This window comes from Macrotis lagotis, chromosome 1 (genome assembly GCF_037893015.1).
Source record: "Macrotis lagotis isolate mMagLag1 chromosome 1, bilby.v1.9.chrom.fasta, whole genome shotgun sequence".
NCBI lineage: Eukaryota > Metazoa > Chordata > Mammalia > Peramelemorphia > Peramelidae > Macrotis > Macrotis lagotis.
The window spans coordinates 558,704,900-558,724,288 of record NC_133658.1 but is presented as its reverse complement, the minus strand read 5'-3'; the positions used below and the strand labels follow the sequence as shown (position 1 = coordinate 558,724,288).

Here is a 19,389-nt window from a genome sequence, read left to right as displayed (position 1 = left end):
TAGCCTAATCTATTCCCATTCAACTCTGGTACCAACTCATTGTCCCTTCATTGTGTCTGATGTATATGCATGTTTATGTAAATGTGTGTATAGTTATATATGTAAATATATACCTGTGTATACACTAATGGATGAGCCTTATGAGTTATTCACCTAACTAGATTTCATCTTTTTTCATAATAGATATGATCCATTGGGTTTTCTTTGCGTGAATAGTCAGACCAAACTCTTTGAGAAATTATGAATATCATTTAGAAAGCTTTGCGAAATTGAGAGACTTGATGTAATCAGTTCAATGTCACTTGCAAGCAAGAGCTTCTGAGAGACTTTACCAGTTATAAGGAATTCCTTTCCAATGAAATCTCCTGATGGTGAAAAATAGTCTTGGTTTTAAGATTCACTTGACAATAGTAATAGCCAACATTTATATACCACTTAAAGGTTTAGGAAAGTAATTTATGCATATTATCTCAGTTGTTTCTTCCAAAAAGTCTATGAGACAAATGTTTTCATTATTCTCATTTTACAGATAAGGAAATTGACTTAGCCAAGAAGATATGATTCAAACTCAGTTCTTTCTGACTCCAAGTCCAATGTAGCACCTAATTTTCCTTAAGTTAATAGCTTCATATCAGTAATCTGAAGCTTCTCAAAGGTGTCTTTGTTACATTTTCATGGAATTTTTGTATGACTTAGATATATTCATGTAAGACATATTGTTAGTGTTTTTTTTCCTACTGAATATAATGCCCATTTTTGATCAGCAAACACAGTGAATTCTCATTATATATCTTTCATACATCCTTCTGACTATAAAAATGTGAGCAACTGCATTTTATTTTTTTAAGGTTGTTTGTTCTCGTCTCAACTTTCTTTGAGGATGGCTGTAATAAATGTGTAGATTATTCTTAGAAGTATTTTGTGGTCATGTGAAAGGTCATTGTTACTGATTTTCTTTTGGTAGTATTTTTTTTTTGTCTGAGATTTTTTTCCCAAGAATTTGGTATTCTCCTTTCTTTTATATTCTTTGAAAAATCATTATCTCAATGCCTTCAAACTTATTCCGCCTCTATTTCCTTTTTCATGTAAGGTATTATAGTCTTCCCATCTTTGTTTTCTTATATACCATTTCTACTTCCTCCTATAGCACATCCAGGATTGTGATGTTAGAAACCAAATATGCAACCTCTGAAAAATTCTCTTGCTGAGCCCCTATTACAGATGGATTCTTTACAGACCATTTCTCTTTCTCTTACATTCATTATCTTTCCTGTTTATTCTATACATCCTTGTGCTGATCTGGCCTAAATGAATCTCTCACTAAAATGCTCTATAAACTTATTTACTCTCTAATATGGTTTATTGTTTTCCTGGTAAATATTTACAGCTTATACAATAATGACTAAGAGCAACTTCCCTTACTCACGGGAAAAATCACTATGGACTAGAGTAGCAGGACTAGAGTAAATTAAGAGTAGAGTACATATAGATATGAATTGACCTGGAAGAGTAACTACAATTTAGATCAGTAATAGGAAACAAGGAGAACTTTTCTGGAAAGTAGAAGAAATCAAAAGTTGAGAAGGAATATGGTATTACTCTCTTCCCTTCCTAGCCCAAAGTACTTGAAACCCTTGATAGTTATTGAAGAAAACTTTGTTTCCATGCTCGAGTTTCCTAAAGAACCTGTTTCTTAAGGGATACAGCCATACTTTTATCAAATATAAGACCATGAATTTAGAGCTAGAAAGAACCTTAGAAGATATTCAATGAAATCTTTTCATTTTTACAAATGAGGAAACTGAGATCAGAGAGATTTAAAGATTTTCCCAAGGTTTTTGTATAACTAGTAATTTACCAAAGTTGGGATTTAAATTTAGGTTTTGACTCCCTATTTTTTGTGAATAGAGTCCTGTTGTCTAGGTTTTAGATTTACTTAAGAGCAGTCAAAATAACTTGAAATTATTTATGCTTATCGTTTTCTGTTTTCTCTGTCCCCAGTTTTTTTCATGAATTATTTATTCTCTTAAATGTATATCTTACAAAATTAAGCAAGCAATATTCCACTGATCCATTGACTTCCTTGGGGAACTAGCAAATCCAGCTCTGCTTGTTGTTAACATAATTTTAATTAAGGAGTCATGAACTGCTTGTTGAAACCTAACCTTAATCTCACTCAATGAGTGTGAGGCGTTATCCTTTGGATGATGTTAAGTGAAGTCCCAGGAAGGATAGAGCCAAAACAGCATGGAGAAAGAAGCAACTGAGAGTAAGGCTGAAGGGAAAAAAAGTCTATTTCAAGGAATATACCATCATGTTGCTTCTTCTTTGAAAACAGTTCAGACCTGCAGAGTCATAACTATTCTACCAGAGGGAGGCAAAAGATTAAGTCAGATGTTTACATCATGTTAATAGAAACAAGATCTCTGAAGGCTACAGATTGTTCATCCAGAATATTTCAAAGACTTTTATAGTTCTTTCAACATAAAGAAAACGACTTCCCATATTCAGTAGGCAAAGCAAAGTTTTGTGTAAGAAGCATATCAGATTCTGACAGAACCATCCCTTACAGAAGGCAGAAATCTGAGCCAAGAAATAGATACAGACATTTAAAAAGAACAATAATAACAATTCCATAAGATTTAAGTTAACAGCACTAACTACAAAGGCTCCTCTCTGGGAGTTGTGCCATTCTCTTTAATCTTATATCCTTTAGTCCTAGGCCATTTTCTTCATCAGGGAGTCTTACAAAGCAAAACATCCTGATTAGGATCTTCATGGATTATAACAAAGTGTTTTATAACTGAGAGTATTAAATTATTCTTTTTAAAGGCTTAAAACTTCATAGTCTCATATAATATGCTAGACTGTAATCCATGCTGCTTAAAATTGTGTTAAAAAATCTTTAGCTGAAAATTCATAGTACAAAGAAAACACATGTCCTTTAAATGACAGTTCAGAAACAGTTCAAAAGTCTATTATTACAGTCACAACTCTTTCCATTTTCTTGATGTCAGTTGTTCTGAAAACAGCTACCACAGTTAGTGGTTTGGCCACCAATTTAACCAGATAACCTACTTCCTGCCAAAATACTGTCTCCAGACTTTGCTATTAAAATACACATTTCTTATCTTGGGGAATACAAGGAATAGCAAGCTAGTTTATTAGGTTTATTAGATCTGGAGAAATAGGATATTAAAAAAAGAGTTTGTGAAAAGTAGGAGAAGGAAAGGTCAAGATCTGAACTATGTAACAGAGAGATGGAGAAAAGGTGCTATCTGGCCCTAGATGACTTACCAGACCTAAAAACAGAGTAAGAGTTTTTGTTTTACTTTGCACCTGTCTACCTATTTTTCTTATTTACTTTAGAGAGGCAGAGTAGTATGATGAATGGAACTCTACATTTGTAGTCCCAAACACCTGGGACTCCATAGACATTTAATCTCCCCGAGACTCAGTTTCCTTCCCAGTAATCTCAATGAACTAGATGAATTCTAATATCCTACAGAAATATCTTTTCACTTTTATTCTCTCTTCTCTTCCCTTTTTTTTTTAGTTTTTGCAAGGCAATGGGGTTAAGTGACTTGCCCAAGGCCACACAGCTAATTATTAAGTGTCTGAGGTTGGATTTGAACTCAGGTCCTCCTGACTCCAGGGCTGGTGCTCTATCCACTGTACCACCTAGCTTCCCTCTTCCCTTTATTTTGTAACCCAAAGACAGAGACTTCAGAAAGTCTTCCTACCCCCACTCTACTTACCCTCATTCTGAATCTATTGTTCCTTTCTACTCCCCACCTCCCAGGCTTTATATTTAAAGGTGTATTCTTATCTGTGTCTGGTTCTTTCAATCTAACCTCCTAGGCATCACATATTTCCTGTGACAGATGTCATTACCCTCTAAAGTTGTGGAGTGGTATCAAACCTGACTCAGAGGATTTAGTGTAACCTTCAAATTTCTCAAAGATTTTCATCAGGTTTTAGCTGATCCAGGAGATCCAGAAGACATTGACCTAAAGCCACCCTAGACATCACTTGTAAAATTAAGAATCCAATAGAGAAGTGAATTCTGAGATCTAATCCTGAGGCCTAGACTAGAGAGGATCTCCAAAATATCCACATATATATTTTGGAATCTTATTGAATTCCCAGAAAGGTCCTAAGAAATTTGGTGTATGGGGTGTAAGCAGGATCCCATGCTGAGCAGTGCTGAGTGGTAAAATAAAAGCAGAAAACCTCCTCCAAGCAGGGGTGGCGGGGGGGGGGGGGGGGGGATTATCTCATCCTTTTATGGGGGAGTAGATGTGATTCACTGTACTTTTTTCCTTTTTTATTTTTTTAAGGTTTTATTTATTTTGAGGTTTATAATTTTTCCCCTAATCTTACTTCCCTCCTTCACCCCCCACAGAAGGCAATTTGCCAGTCTTTACATAATTCACTGTATGTTTTTCTTTAGTTTTTGTAGATTTTGTAACATCCCACAGAGTGTGATGCTGAATTTTCTCATCTTCACAGAAAATATTTAAGTATCATTTAAATCAATGTCGGAAATAAATTTTAAAACAGCATTATAATACTCATCCTCAGGAAATATGTATGCCCAAACTTATTTATGGGACAGTCTGCTTTGACGTATTTTGGTTGGAGTGAATTCAGTTTTATGCTTGCAGTCTACCAAGTGTTCAGCCATTCAACTCAGACTGCTGCTTGCTGTTTGATGCCCAATTCTAATGTCTTCTTTGTTTGGGTGGTGTCTTTAAACAAGGACTTAAGAGCTTTTTTTTTTCATTTTTTAAGTTTTCAGATGAAAATGATGCTGTCATGACCATGAAACAAGAAAAGGAAGAGTCTGTGATAAACAAAGGTAAAAAGGATGGACAAAAATGTGACCTGTAGCAAAACTGAATAATGTAGAGCTTAATTGACTTTATCTTTAGTTAAAGAAACAGACCTCAGTCTTATGTTAATCACTTGGATTTTTATTATGAAATTTATTGCTCCACCATTTATAAAGTTGAATGTATTGAATAATCTTGTCCAACTCTGTAGTTGAGGAATGATGCTGCCTTGTATCTTGTGATTCAAATTGCCAGAAAGGTCCCATAGGCTTAAAATGATCTGATCTACACTTTGACCAGGGAGCCTGAAATTTTTCCCATTTTTTAAGATTTGAATTAGGATATTGTTTCCAAATTCATATATCTTAATAGGGAAGAATAAAGTTAACTCCAGCATAATCTAAACTCCATGAGGTTAGCAGTGGTTTTTTGATAGCCAGTGCTTAACACAGCATTTTACATGACCTGTGATTTTATTGATTTAGTTTCATAGTGGCCTAGAACACTAAAGGCCAAGCGACTTACCCAGAGTCTCTCAGTTAGTATATGCCAAGAAATTGGATTTGAATCTAGATCTTTTTATCTCCAAGGACATCTTTCTTTCCAGTATGTGTGCTGTCCCAGAATTGCATATAATAGACATTTAATTAATGATTGTTGGCTTAGATTGGACTTCTCATTAACATGGATTAATAGATTTTGAGTTGCATTGGATATGGAAGATCATTTAGTTCAAGTCTCTTCCCCCTTTACTTTATTTCTTTTATTTAATTAAACTTAATTTAAAAAAATCCACAAGCATTTCTCTCCCACCCCACCTCCTTCCGAAGCTAGGGGAAAACAAACAAAATAAACTCTTTTAACTCTTGAAACACATATGTATAGTCAAAAAATTCACATTGTTGACATCCAGAAATATGTCTTATTCTCTGGAATCATAGTTGGTCACTGCATTGGAGAGAGACCTTAAGTTTTTCATAGTTGTCCATTTTCACAATTAAACATGGAGACCAAAGGAAATTAATTGATGTTCCCAAAATCACATAATTAGTAAATCTGTGAGGCAAGATTTGAATTCTCATCATTCTAACTTTGTTTGGGTGGTGTCTTTGAAGAGACTGAACTAAATGAATTCTAATATCCTATAGAAATGTCTTTTCACTTTTGTTCTCTCAGCATTTTATCCACTGTTAACGCTGCCTTGTGCATTGTAAACTCTTTATAGTTATATATTGTAATTATTATTATATATATAGTAATTATTATATATAGTAATATATTGTAATTATTGAATTTAATTCATTAGCATGAATTATTTTAAATTAAGAGAAGTCATAGTTGGTAGAGAACAAATGGATTTAATAATAATAATAATAATCAATCAACCAATCAATCAATAAACATTATTAAGCAAGATACTAAGGCAAAAGATCAACCTGCCCTCAAGGAATTTATAATCTACTCAGAGACCCTGAAAATCAGAGAAGTAACATCACACACACAAAAAAGAATTAGTCTGTGACCTAAAACTGAGGTCTACCAACTCTAACTTCAGTGCTTTTCAGTAGTTAACTCGAATATTTAGAAAGCAGAACCCTGAGAGAAGGGCTTATGATGCAGGTTAAGTTTTAATTGAGGGTGTTGAAGAATCCTGAAAAGGTCCAAATGAGGAAGAAATAGTCAGAGAGAGAATCTCATTAAGAGATTGGGGACAAAGAGAAAATCATAAGGACCTTCCTGGCAGTTTGGGCCTTGATATGGGGTAAATTACTTTTTGCATCATTTGATCTTGGTCCTTGATCCATATTTTTTTAAATATATCAATCATTTTTTTGCAAGGTTTTGAATTTTACCATTTTTTTTCTCCCTTCTCCCCCAACAGAAGGCACTCTGATATAGTCTTTTTTTGCTTCCATGATATGCATAAATCCAAATTGAATGTTTTGAGAGAAGAAACAGATCCAACAGGAAGAAAGAAAACATTAGAGATAGCAGAATTACTTAATACACATGACAACTTTTAAAAATTGAAGATAATAACCTCTGGTCTTCGTTTAAATTCTACATTCTTTCTCTAGCTACAGATGGTATTCTCCATCACAGATCCTCTAAAATTGTCCCTGATTATTGCACTAATGGAGTGAGCAAGTGCATCAAGTTTGATCAACCCCGCATATTGTTGTTAAGGTATATAATGCTCTGATTCTGCTCATTTCACTGAGCATCAATTCATGCAAGTCTTTCCAGGCTTTTCTGAAATACCGTCCCTCCTGATTTCTTATAGAACAATCATGTTCCATCACATACATATACCACAATTTATTGGGCCATTTCCCAATTGATGGACATCCCCTCAAAGAATTTCCAGTTCTTTGCCACTGCAAATAGAGCTACGATGAATATTTTTGTACATGTGGGGTTTTTATCTTTTTTCATGATCTCTTCTGGATATAGACCCAATAGTTGTATGTTGGATCAAAGGATATATACATTTTTATTGTTCTTTGGGGATAATTCCAAATTACTCTCTAGAGAAGTTGGAAAAGTTCACAGCTCCATCCACAAGGCATTAGTGACCCAGATTTTCCACATCCTCTCCAACATTGATCATTATCCTTTCTGATCATATTGGTCAATCTGAGGGGTGTGAGGTGGTATATTAGAAATGCTTTAATTTGTCCTTCCCAATCAATAATGATTTAGAGCAGTTTTTCACATGACTATAAATAACTTTGATTTCGTTGTCTGAGAAGTGCCTTTGACCATTTCTCAATTGGGGAATAGCTTGGGTTTTGTTGTTTTTTTTTTTATAAATTCAACTCCCAATTCACTACATTCCTTTTGATCTTGGTTATATAGTGATTTTGTTTGTGCGAAATCTTTTTTATTTATGTAATCAAAATTATCCAGTTTGCTTTTTTATAATGTTCTCTATCTCTTCTTTGGTTGTAAACTGCTCCCCTTTCCATCCATCTGACAGGTAAATGATTTCTTGTTCTCCCAATTTGCTTATTATATTTTCTTTTATATCTAAATCCTGTGCCCATTTTGATCTTATCTTGGTATAGGGTGTGAGATGTTGGTCTAATTCTGGTTTCTACTATATTATCTTCCAGTTTTCCCAATAGTTTTTTCGAAGAGTGAATTCTTATCCCAGAAGTTGGACACTGGGTTTATCAAACAACACATTGCTATAATCATTTCCTGCTTTCTCTTTTGCACCTAATTTATTATACTCTATTTCTTAGCCAGTACCAGACAATTTTGGTGACTGATGCTTTATAATATAATTTTATATATGGTATGGTAAAATTGCCTTCTTTTGTATTTTTTCATTAAATCCCTTGATATTCTTGCCTTTTTCCTCCTCCATATGAAGTTAGTTACTTTTTTTCTAGCTCACTAAAATAATTTTTTGGAAGTTTGATTGGTATGACATTAAATAATAGTGTAATTTAGGTCAAATTGTCATATTTATTATATTAGCTCAGCCTATCCAAGTGCAGTTGACATTTACACACTTATTTAAAACTGATTTTATTTGAAAAGTGTTTTATAGTTGTTTTCATAGAGGTTCTGAGTCTGATTTGGCAGGTAGAATCCCAAGTTTTTTATGTTGTCTGGGATTTCTCTTTCTATCTCTTGCTGCTATATCTTGTTAGTAATATATAGAAATATTGAGGCTTTCCGTGGGCTTATTTTATGTCCTGCTACTTCGCTAAAGTTGTTCATTGTTTCCAGTAGTTTTTAAGATAATCTTTTAGGATTTTCTAGGTACACCATCATATCATCTACAAAGAGTGGGAGTTTTGTTTCTTCATTCCTAATTTTAATTTCTTCAATTTCTTTTTCTTCTCTTATTGCTGAAGCTAATATTTCTAATACAATATTGAATAGTAGTGGTTACAGTGGGCATCCTTGTGATTCTATCTTTTCCCCATTGCATATAATGCTTGCTGATAGATTTAGAGAGATACACTCTCTAGTGTTTTTAGTAGGAATGGTTGCTGTTTTCTGTCAAAGACTTTCAGCATCTGGGGCGGTTAGGTGGCACAGTGGATAAAGCACCATCCCTGGAGTCAGGAGTACCTGGGTTCAAATCCGGTCTCAAACACTTAATAATTACCCAGCTGTGTGGCCTTGGGCAAGCCACTTAACCCCATTTGCCTTGCAAAAACCTAAAAAAAAAAAAGACTTTCAGCATCTATTGAGATAAGCATATGATTTCTGTTATGTTGTTGATATAGTCAATTATGCTGATAGTTTTCCTAATGTTGAACTAACTCTGCATTCCTGAAATAAATCCTTCTTGATCATAGTGTATTATCTTAATATTTTATTTGAGAATTTTGCATCCATATGCATTAGGAAAATTGATCTAATTTTCTTTCTCTGTTTTGTCTCTTACTGGTTTAGGCATCAGCACCATATTGGTATCATAGAAGGGCTTAGACATAGTTCTGGATTCACCTATTTTTTCAAAGAGTTTATATAGTATTCAAACCAATTCTTCCTTGAATGTTTGATATAATTCATTTGTGAATCTATCTGACCCTGTAGAATTTTTTCTTAGGTAGTAGTTCATTGATGGCTTGTTGAATTTCTTTTTTCTGAGATAGGATTATTTAGGTATTTAATTTCCTCTTTATTTAACCTAGGCAATTTATATTTTTATAAATGTTCATCCATTTCACTTAGATTATCAAACTTATTGTCATATAGCTGGGCAAAATACATACTAATTATTAATTTAATTCTGACCCACATTTATTAGCCAGAGGTTGCAATGTTTACTTGCACTAAAAGTTTCTTCCTGTTGTTTTTTTTAATTATCATGATGTAGAGAGTTTCCTGAGCTTTCCCTAGTTTCCCTTGGAAACAATATTAAATAACATCATTAAAAGCATCCTGGAATAACAGAATACAACAATTTTCCACCCCTGTTAACTTAGCAGAATTTCAGGAAAGGTATATCTCACTTGAATAAAAAGGAAAGAAGATCCCAGTGCAGTGATGGTTGGTCAAACCAGAAAGAGTCTTTTAGATACAGTACAGATCAGTACCCAAGGCCCTGGACTTTTTGGCTCAGCAGTCCAGTGCTCAACAGATCCACAGTATAGCAGGCCATCTCAAAATCCTCCAGCCCCAATCCTGGAATCCAGGACATATGGACACATAGACTGGGCTATTCTAGTGCAGTAGGCAAGCCACCAGCCCCAAAGACCCCAGCTTAGAAACCAAGTGACCAGGCTTCTGGCCCCTAATGCAAGAAGCTTGGGACAGGAGCAGAGCTCAACTTTTAAAAAATTAGTAAAAAACAAAAAAAGAGCCCTGATCATAGAAAGCTACTATGATGATGGGGAAGATACAAACAAAAACTCAAAAAAAAAAACAATATCAAAACGTCTACATACAAAGCTTCAGAGGGGAATATGAATTCATCTCAAGCCCAAAATGTCATTTTGGAAGATCTCAAAAGGATTTTAAAAATGGAGAAAAGAGACTTATGCTAGAGATTAATGAAAAAAAGAGTCAATTGGGAAAGAAAGCATAAAATTGACTGAAGAAAATAACTCCTTAAAAATAGAATCAGTCAAATACTTGGCACTTCCACAGAAATTGACCATGTATTAGGGTATAAAAAGCTGACATTTAAACCCAGAAAGGTAAAAATATTGAATGCACCCTCTTCAGCTTGTGATGAAATAAAAACTGCATGCAATGAAGGGCCATGAAAAGACAAAGTAAAAATTAATTAGAAACTAAATAATCTGATCCTAAAGAATTAGTAGGCCAAACAACAAATCAGAGAAACCATCAGTAATTTTATCAAAAAGAGTGACAATAATGGGACAACATACTAAAATTCGTGCTATGCTACCAAAGTAGTACTTAGGAGAAATTTTATATTTCTAAATGCTTATACGAATGAAAAATAGGTGTATAACTTAAAAAGTTAGAAAATGAACAAACTGAAAATCCCCAATTAAATACCTATTAGAAATTCTGAAAATTGAAGGAGAAATTAATAAAATTTAAAGTAAGAAAGAAAGCTATTGAAGTAATATAAAATCTGAACTGATTTTATTTAAAAATCAATAAAATAGCAATGGCCCTGGAGTCAGGAATACCCAAGTTCAAATCCAGCCCCAGACACTTAATAATTACCTAGCGGTGTGGTCTTGGGCGAGCCACTTAACCCCATTGCCTTGCAAAAAACTAAAATAAATAAATAAATGAACAAATAAATGAATAAATAAATAAATAAATAAAATGGATAAACCTTTGGTTAATTTGATTTAACAAAAAGAAAGAAGAAAACAAAATTTCTGGTATGAAATAGAAAAGGGTGATTCACTATCAATGAAAAAGAAATTAAAACATCAAATTAGGAGCCGTCTTGTCCAACTATATGCTGATATATTTTACAATCAAAGTGAAATGAATTAATATTTACAAAAACATAAATTGGCCAAATTAACAGAAGAGGAAATAAAATACTCAAATAAATAACTCCATTTTAGTAAAAGAAATTGAATAAGCCATATTGAATTCCCAGAGGAAAAATATCCAGGGCCAAATGAATTTACAAGTGAATTCTAAAGACTAATTGATTTCTTTTTTTTAACTTAAGGCAATGGGGTTAAGTGACATGCTCAAGGTCACTCAGCTAGCAATTATTGCCAGAGGCTGGGTTTGAACTCAGGGCTGATGCTCTATCCACTGTGCCTAACTGCCCCAAATAATTTCAATCCTATATAAAAAATTTAAATAAGTGGATTTTGTACAAATTCTTTTTGTGACACAAAGATGGTACTGATATCTAAATCAGGAAGAGCCAAAACAGAGAAAAAAATTAAAGAATTATTTACATAATGAATACTGATAAAAAAAATTAAATAAAATATCAGCAAAGAGATTATAGCAATTTATCACCGGAATACTGCATTGTCACCTTGGTGGGATTTCTACCAGGAATGTAGGGTTGGTTCAATGTTAGGAAACCTAGTAGCACAGTTAACTATATCCATAACAAAACTAACATAAACCATATGATTATCTCAATAGGCACAGAAATTGCTTTTGACAAAAATACAGCAACCATTCCCATTAAAAACATTAGAGAGAATAGGAATAAATGAAGTTTTTCTTAAAATAATAAGAATTGAAAACCATCAGTAAACATTATCTGGGCCGACTAGGTGGCGCAGTGGATAAAGCACCTGCTCTGGAGTCAGGAGTACCTGGGTTCAAATCCGGTCTCAGACACTTAATAATTACCTAGCTGTGTGGCCTTGGGCAAGCCATTTAACCCCGTTTGCCTTGCAAAAAACTAAAAATAACCAGTATCTGTAATGGGGATAAACTAGAAACTTTCCCAATGATGTGAGGAGTGAAACAAGGGCTCCCATTATCACCACTATTATTCAGTATTGTTCTAGAAATGTTAGTTTTTAACAATGAGGGACAAAAAAAGAAATTGAAGGAATTAGAATAGGCAATGAGGAAACAAAATTACCCCCCCCTTGCAGATGAGATGGTCATATACATAAAGAATTCTAGAGAATCAACTAAAAAACTACTTGAAATAATTAACTTTAGCAAAGTTAATATACAAATAATATACAAAATACAATAAATCCACATAAATCATCAGCATTTTTATATATTACTAACAAAGCCCAACAGCAAAAGATAGAGAAATTCCATTTAAAGTAACTAAAAATAACACAAACTACTTGGAAGTCTACTTTCTAAGTCAAATCCACAAACCATTATGAACACAACACTTTTCACATGAAGTCAGATCTAAACAATTAGAAAAATATAAATTGCTTATGGATGGGGTATGTGTGTGGGGGGGGGTATAATGAAAAATGACAATACTGCCTAAATAAATATACTTACTCAGTACTGATGCAATGAAACTACCAAATAATTATTTTAGAGAACTAGAAAAAATAAGAACATATTTCATCTGGAAGAACAAAAGTTGAAGAATATTAAGGAAATTAAGGAAAAATGTAAATAACAGATCAAAAACTATTATAAAGCAGCAATCATTAAAACTGTTTGGTATTTTTTTTTTACTTTTTGCAAGGCAATGGAGATAAGTGGCTTGCCCAAGGCCACACAGCTAGGTAATTATTAAGTGTCTGAGGCTGGATTTGAACTCAGGTACTCCTGACTCCAGGGCTGGTACTCTACCTGTTGTGCCACCTATCCGCCCCATGTTTGGTACTTTCTAAGAAGTAGAGTGGTAGATCAGTGGAATAAATTAGGTAAACAAGACACAGTAATAAGTGACTATAGTAATTTGTTGTTTGAAAAACTCAAAAGACTAGCTTCTGGAATAAGAACTCATTATTTGACAAAAACTTCTGAAAAAAATAGTACGTCAGAAACTAAGCATATACCAAATCTCATACCATATTCCAAAATAATATCAAAATGTGTACATGATTTAGATGTAAAACTGATATTAGCAAATTAGGAGTATAAGGAATAGTTGTTTACCTGTCAGATCTATGGAGAAGTAAAGACTTTATAACCAAATAAGAGATAATATTTCAAAATGCAAAATGAGTCTTTTTTCCTACATTAAATTGAAAAGGTTTTGTACAAGATCAACAACCAAGATTAGAAAGAAAGCAGAAAGATGAAAAATAATTTTTATAGCCTTTCTGGAAAAGACCTCAATTCTAAAAAATATAGAGAACTGAGTCAAATATATAGGAATATAAATCATTCCCCATTTGATAAATGGTCAAAGGATATGAATGGCAGTTTTCAGATGAAGAAATTAAATCTATCTATAATTATATGAAAAATGCTCTAACCACTATCGATTAGAGAAATGCAAATTAAAGCACCCCTCAAGTACCAATTTATACCTCTCAGATCAACTAATATGATAGAAAAAGGAAATGATAAATATTAGAATAGATGAGGGAAACTTAGTGGGCTAATGGCTGGTGAAGTTGTGAACTGATCCAAACATTCTTGAGAGCAATTTGGAACCATGCCTTAAGAGTAATCAAACTAGGACTCACATGTACAAAAATTCTTATAGCAGTTCCTTATGTGATAATAAAGAATTGGAAATTGAGGGGGAATGAATGAATAAGTTGTTGTATGTGAGTGAATATGGCAAAATACTGTTGTATTAGCAGAAATGATGAGCAGGTAGATTTCAGAAAAATCTGGAAAGACTGATGAACTGTTGCCAAGTGGAGTAAGCAGACCAAGATCACATTGTACATAGTAACAGTAATATTGTATGGTGATCATGATAAACTTAACTTTTCTCAGTAATACAGTGATCCAAGACAATTCCAGAAGACTCATGATGAAAAAATATTATCTACATCTAGAGAATGATGTATGGAGTCTGAATGCAGATCAAAGCATACTATTTTCACCTTTTTTATTGTTTGTTTTCAATGACTTTTCCTCATGTCAGATTTCTTTCTATTTTGGAGAATGGGATGGAAAGAGGGAAGGTGAAAAAATTTGGAATTCACAATTTTATGAAAAAATACATGTAATGGATAAAATAAAATGCTTCTTCCCAAATAAATAAAATAATATGATGGAGGAAAATATCTGTTAACACATTATACAGTGTTAAAGATAATTTCCTGTTTAATTTGTTGACCATTTAAGTAAAGACTTATATATACTAGCATGACACAAATTGGTCATACCTTAAGGGCACAAAGGGAATAAAAGGTTGAAATATATATCCCAAACAATGCTGAGGGTGTCCTGCCAGAGGAATACACTGGCTCATTCTGTTTCTCATCCAGGAGAACTGCTTGGCCTTAGTATCAGTTCTGCTACTGTCTAATTTTATTACCTTGGGCAGGTCATTTAACTCTAGACCTCAATTTACCTATAAAAAGAGGAGTTTCATAAATGGAGACCTTGAAAGTACCTTGTTGGGCAGCTAGGTGGCGTAGTGGATAAAGCACTGGCCTTGGAGTCAGGAGTACCTGGGTTCAAATCCGGCCTCAAACACTTAATAATTATCGAGCTGTGTGGCCTGGGCAAGCCACTTAACCCCATTTGCCTTGCAAAAAAACCCTAAAAAAAAGTACCTTGTTGTTCAGTGATTTAGTCATGTCTGATTCTTCATGATCCTGTGGACCATAGCATACCAATACTGTCCTTGAGGTTTTCTTGGCAAGAATAATTTAGTGGTTTGCCATTTCTTTCTCCAGCTCATATTATAAATGAGGAAACTGAGGTAGCAGAATTAAGTTGCTCATGGTCACTATGCTGGTGAGTGTCTGAGGGTTGGACTTGAACTTGGGTCTTCTGGACTCTAGTCCCAGCACTATCCATTGGACCATTCCAACTGCCAGTAAAGGATAGTAGAGGTCTTTTAATCTAATCCTTTCTTTATACAGTGAAGAAACTGACTTATCCTAGGTCTCTGAGGCAATATTTTGAACTCAGGTCCTTCAACTACAAATCCAGTACTCCCATAATTATTCTAAAGTCCTCCCTAACTCTCATTTTGAGTATCCTGCATTCCTATGGCCTATGCACAGGATGGTAAAGATCTTTCCATGGAGAGAGAGGGTGTGGAAAGATTTGGGGGAGGCTGGGAATGAGGAATCTGACTCTCTCCTAAGTAGTTATAATGTGTACTATGAATAGCAGGTAATGAAAACCAATTACATCCAGCATCTCTTGGATCATCATCATAAACACTTCACAAAAAGATAGTTTTAAATTACCCTGAGAATATGTTTTACATATGGATGTTTTAATAGACAGACAAATTGTTTATGAATAGGTTGTCATTTTATTTTTTACTGACATGTCTTTTCTTTTGGGTTATCATCTCATTATCAAAATGTGATTGCTTTCCTTTTGCAAGGTTTAGTCTCAGTGGAAGATAAACCGAAACTGTATGCTGATATTCCACAAATAAAACAGAACTCTTCACCACTTAACTTGGAAAGGTGAGAATACGGCAATTATAGAGACTCAAAGTAATTTTAATTATACTGTTGAAATGCAATTATCAGTGTTGAAGTACAATAAGAGCAAAATAACAGAAACAAACAGAGAAGTTGATAAGTGGGGACGAAATTATAAGGAGGGGAAAAACACTCTGAGGATAAACCCCATAGATCTTAATCTGAACAATACTTCAGGCCAACCTCCCCTCACTTTACAGATGAGGAAGTGACAGGGTTAAGTGACATACCCAAAGTCACTGGGGTCATGATAATCAACAATGGGGTACAAATCCAGGGCCTCAGATTTCACAGTTGATTCTCTTCATATCATACCAAGTTTTCTTCTTGACTTTCTTCTAAATCAGGGGTTCTTAACTTGGGGGTCTGTAGATGCTAACATCTATAACAGAGTCTGTAAATCTGGATGCAGAAATAATTACATCTATATTTCATTGTAATTGAGTTTTTGTGTAATATCACACACTCTATTTATGCATTTAAAAACCTTATTCTGAAGGGAGGCTGAGTTCATAATCTTCATTAGTCTGCCAGTGAGGTCCAGGACATTAAAAAAGTTAAGCACTAATATACTCAATCCTTTTTTACATTTCATATTTCCCTTAAGGGGGAGGGATCCAGAATGTTATCCATTCTTCATGTTCTTCATTACTCATGTGGTAATGAAATAGGGCATATTACACTTAGTTCTCACAAGGAGTAACTAATCCAAATTATTGTAAAGCTGTCACAGAATAGAAAATGGGACCTGCCTGAGGTATGCTTATAAAGGAATGAAACTGATTTTCCAGCTTGGCTTTTAGAATCAGTCTCATTACTTTGCCATCACATCTCATCTGTGTAATGGTAGCCAGCTTCTTAAGACATCAGCATTTCTCTGACCTGAAACTCATGAAACTTTTTAAAAATAAAATAATCTTAAATCTTCAAATCTTCAGTCTTAGAAGACATATGGCTAACAGAATCAAATTGGATCATTGAGTTTTCTTAAAACTGCCTGACTGATTATTCAAGGTAAGAAATGTCTTGCCTGAGAAGAAAATGAGCATGCATACCTAGGAAATAAAAGATCTTGTATTTGGCAGCGGGGAAGCAAATTTAGTCCTGTTAGATAGAAAACCACCAGCAGGACTTGCAGGACCAGAGTTGCTTTTTTCTTCCTCTCAAATATTTGCTTTATGGTCCTAACAATGCATTTAGCCTCTCCCTGCCTCACTTTCACCAATGGAAGTTCAAAACTTTTCTCAATTTGCTCAGTTATAAAATGAGGGGCCAGTTAGAGTTCCTTCCAGCTCTTAAGCATTCTGTGGTTCTGTACTATGAGTAATCTTGACATTCATTCCTCATCTGTTGTATCCAAGATTCTGGTTATGTTTATAACCCTAGGCAAAAAACTTAGCCTCTCTTTGTTCTAAGTAGAGTTTTTGCAAAACTCTTAAGATACCTTCATAATCTGCCCCCACTCACCTTTCCAGCCTTCTTACACCTTATACAGCCTCCTCTCCCCCCAACTCTAAGATGCAGGGCCTCCTGGCTATTCCTCACCTAAGACACCCCATCTCCAGATTCTGGGCACTTTCTCTGACTGACTCTCAGGCCTAGAATGCCCTCTTGCTTCCCCCTGCCCTCTAGTTTCTGTCTTCTTTTAAGACCTAGCTAAAATTTACACTTCTACAAGAGGGTTTTCTCAATTCCTTTTATTCTAGTGCCTTTCTCTGGTTGACTGCTTGTGAAATTAGAATGAGGGCTAAAAGAAGACAACCTAAATATTTTACCTTGAAATATAAAAGGGTTATGAGAAAGTCTTCACTGCATTTTTGTAGATAGAGACCAAGGAGAGAAGTATCCAAGATGAGAAAATATGAATGAGTTATAATTTGTATACATATTGATTAGATTATGGACCCAAAAAAGAATCAAAGATATTTGAAAGTTGAATTAGAAGCAAAGGTCTCTTTTATTTTTCACAAATGCTTACTAGAAGAATTAAGCTGAGGAGACATATGTGGCAATTTATCCTGCTTCTAGTTTGTTAAACATAACTGTTTGCTGTTGTCTCTTCCATTCGATTATGATCTCTTTGAAGGCAGGGATTGCCATTTGTCTCCTTTTGTATTACCAGCAATATCAGATAGTAGGTGCTTAATAAGTGTTTATTGATTGACTGACAAGTTTTCTCACGCATGAGTTTCCTCTTCCAGTGAAATCACAAATGTAATCCATCTCTCCCTCTCTAAAAAAACAAGTGGCAAGAAACAAAAACTTTTATTTAAGTGCAGCTGTACAATGGAGAAATACTTGCAGAGAATGCACAAAATAGACATAATTGTGTGTATGTAAATCATGTGAATATCTTAGATCTTTGCACTTGAATATATTGTTATAAAGTTGGTAGAAGAAAACTTTTGCTACAGATGTTTTTCTACTGCCCTTTTTTAAAAAGTTCATCCTTTCAGTAAACCTAATTATGGACAAAGTTTCTGGGGAACCCGGAGCTGTTCATAAAAATATTTAGCAATTTTTTTCATTTTTCAGGAAAAAATACTTACATAAATATGGAAATTGTGGTATATAAGCTTGTTTTGTCTTATTTTTGAAAGATTGCTTATCTAAAATGATTCTTTCAAGATTTAAAGTAGCTTTGTAAAAAATAAATCTTTCCTGATCCAGAAAAGCATTCCCCAAGTGAGAAAATATGGCCAAGGGAACACAAAATCTGGTAGCAAAAGGACTTTCCCCACCCATGTACTTCTGTGAAAAATATTTGTAGAAGTTTCCCAGGCCCTACTAAAGTCTCTAAAAAATGCAAACATCTTTCTAAATAAAATTTCTGACATAAAAGAGGATAATTAATGAGCATTCAGACACACTGTTCAGTGTTCTTAACAGACAATTAAACATTAGAATATATAGTGTTCTTTATCTACACAACTTCAACTGAATTTAGACAGAGTAATTCATGCCAAAGAATTATGTTGACAATAGAACTTTTCTTTTGATATTAAATCTCCAATTTCAAGAAGAACCTAAAAGTATAAAGCATATTCTAGCTGTTTACATGGCCATCAACAAGTCAGTGAATAAACTCATGATACCATAAAGAAGACCACTTTGCTTCATGATTTGTATATATGGGTACCATTGTTTAGAAAGTGTTCCAGGCTAATTTATCTAATTAGATATTCTTAAGCTAATATATCTAGTAGCAAAATTACAAATTTCTCTGATAATAATTTTAGACTGTTCTGTGACTTTGGGCATTACATCTCTCTGTATCTCAATTTAGCTTATCTTATGTGGCCCAGAGGATAAAGCACTGGGCTTGTATTTAGGAAGATTCATCTTAATGAGTTCAGATCCAGTTTCAGACACTTAGCTGTGTGACCTGGGCAAATCACTTTACCCTGTTTTGCTTCAGTTTCTCATCTGTAAAAAATGAGGTAAAGAAGGAAATGGCAAACTATTCTTTGATCTTTGCCAAGAAAATTTCAACATGGAGTCAAGAAGAGTTGAAGGTGACTGAACAAATATGCCTCAATTTTCCCATCTGTAAAATGAGAACT

At 34.1% G+C, this 19,389-nt stretch overlaps 1 protein-coding gene across 1 annotated transcript in view; it reads left to right on the top strand.

The window, feature by feature from the left end:
- Positions 1 to 19,389, top strand: part of MORC1 (MORC family CW-type zinc finger 1) — a 239,002-nt gene that overhangs the window by 188,101 nt on the left and 31,512 nt on the right. The window contains exons 21-22 of the mRNA XM_074214443.1: positions 4,795 to 4,861; positions 15,724 to 15,808. Of these exons, the coding sequence (XP_074070544.1) occupies positions 4,795 to 4,861; positions 15,724 to 15,808 (152 nt within the window). The remainder of the gene's footprint in view (positions 1 to 4,794; positions 4,862 to 15,723; positions 15,809 to 19,389) is intronic.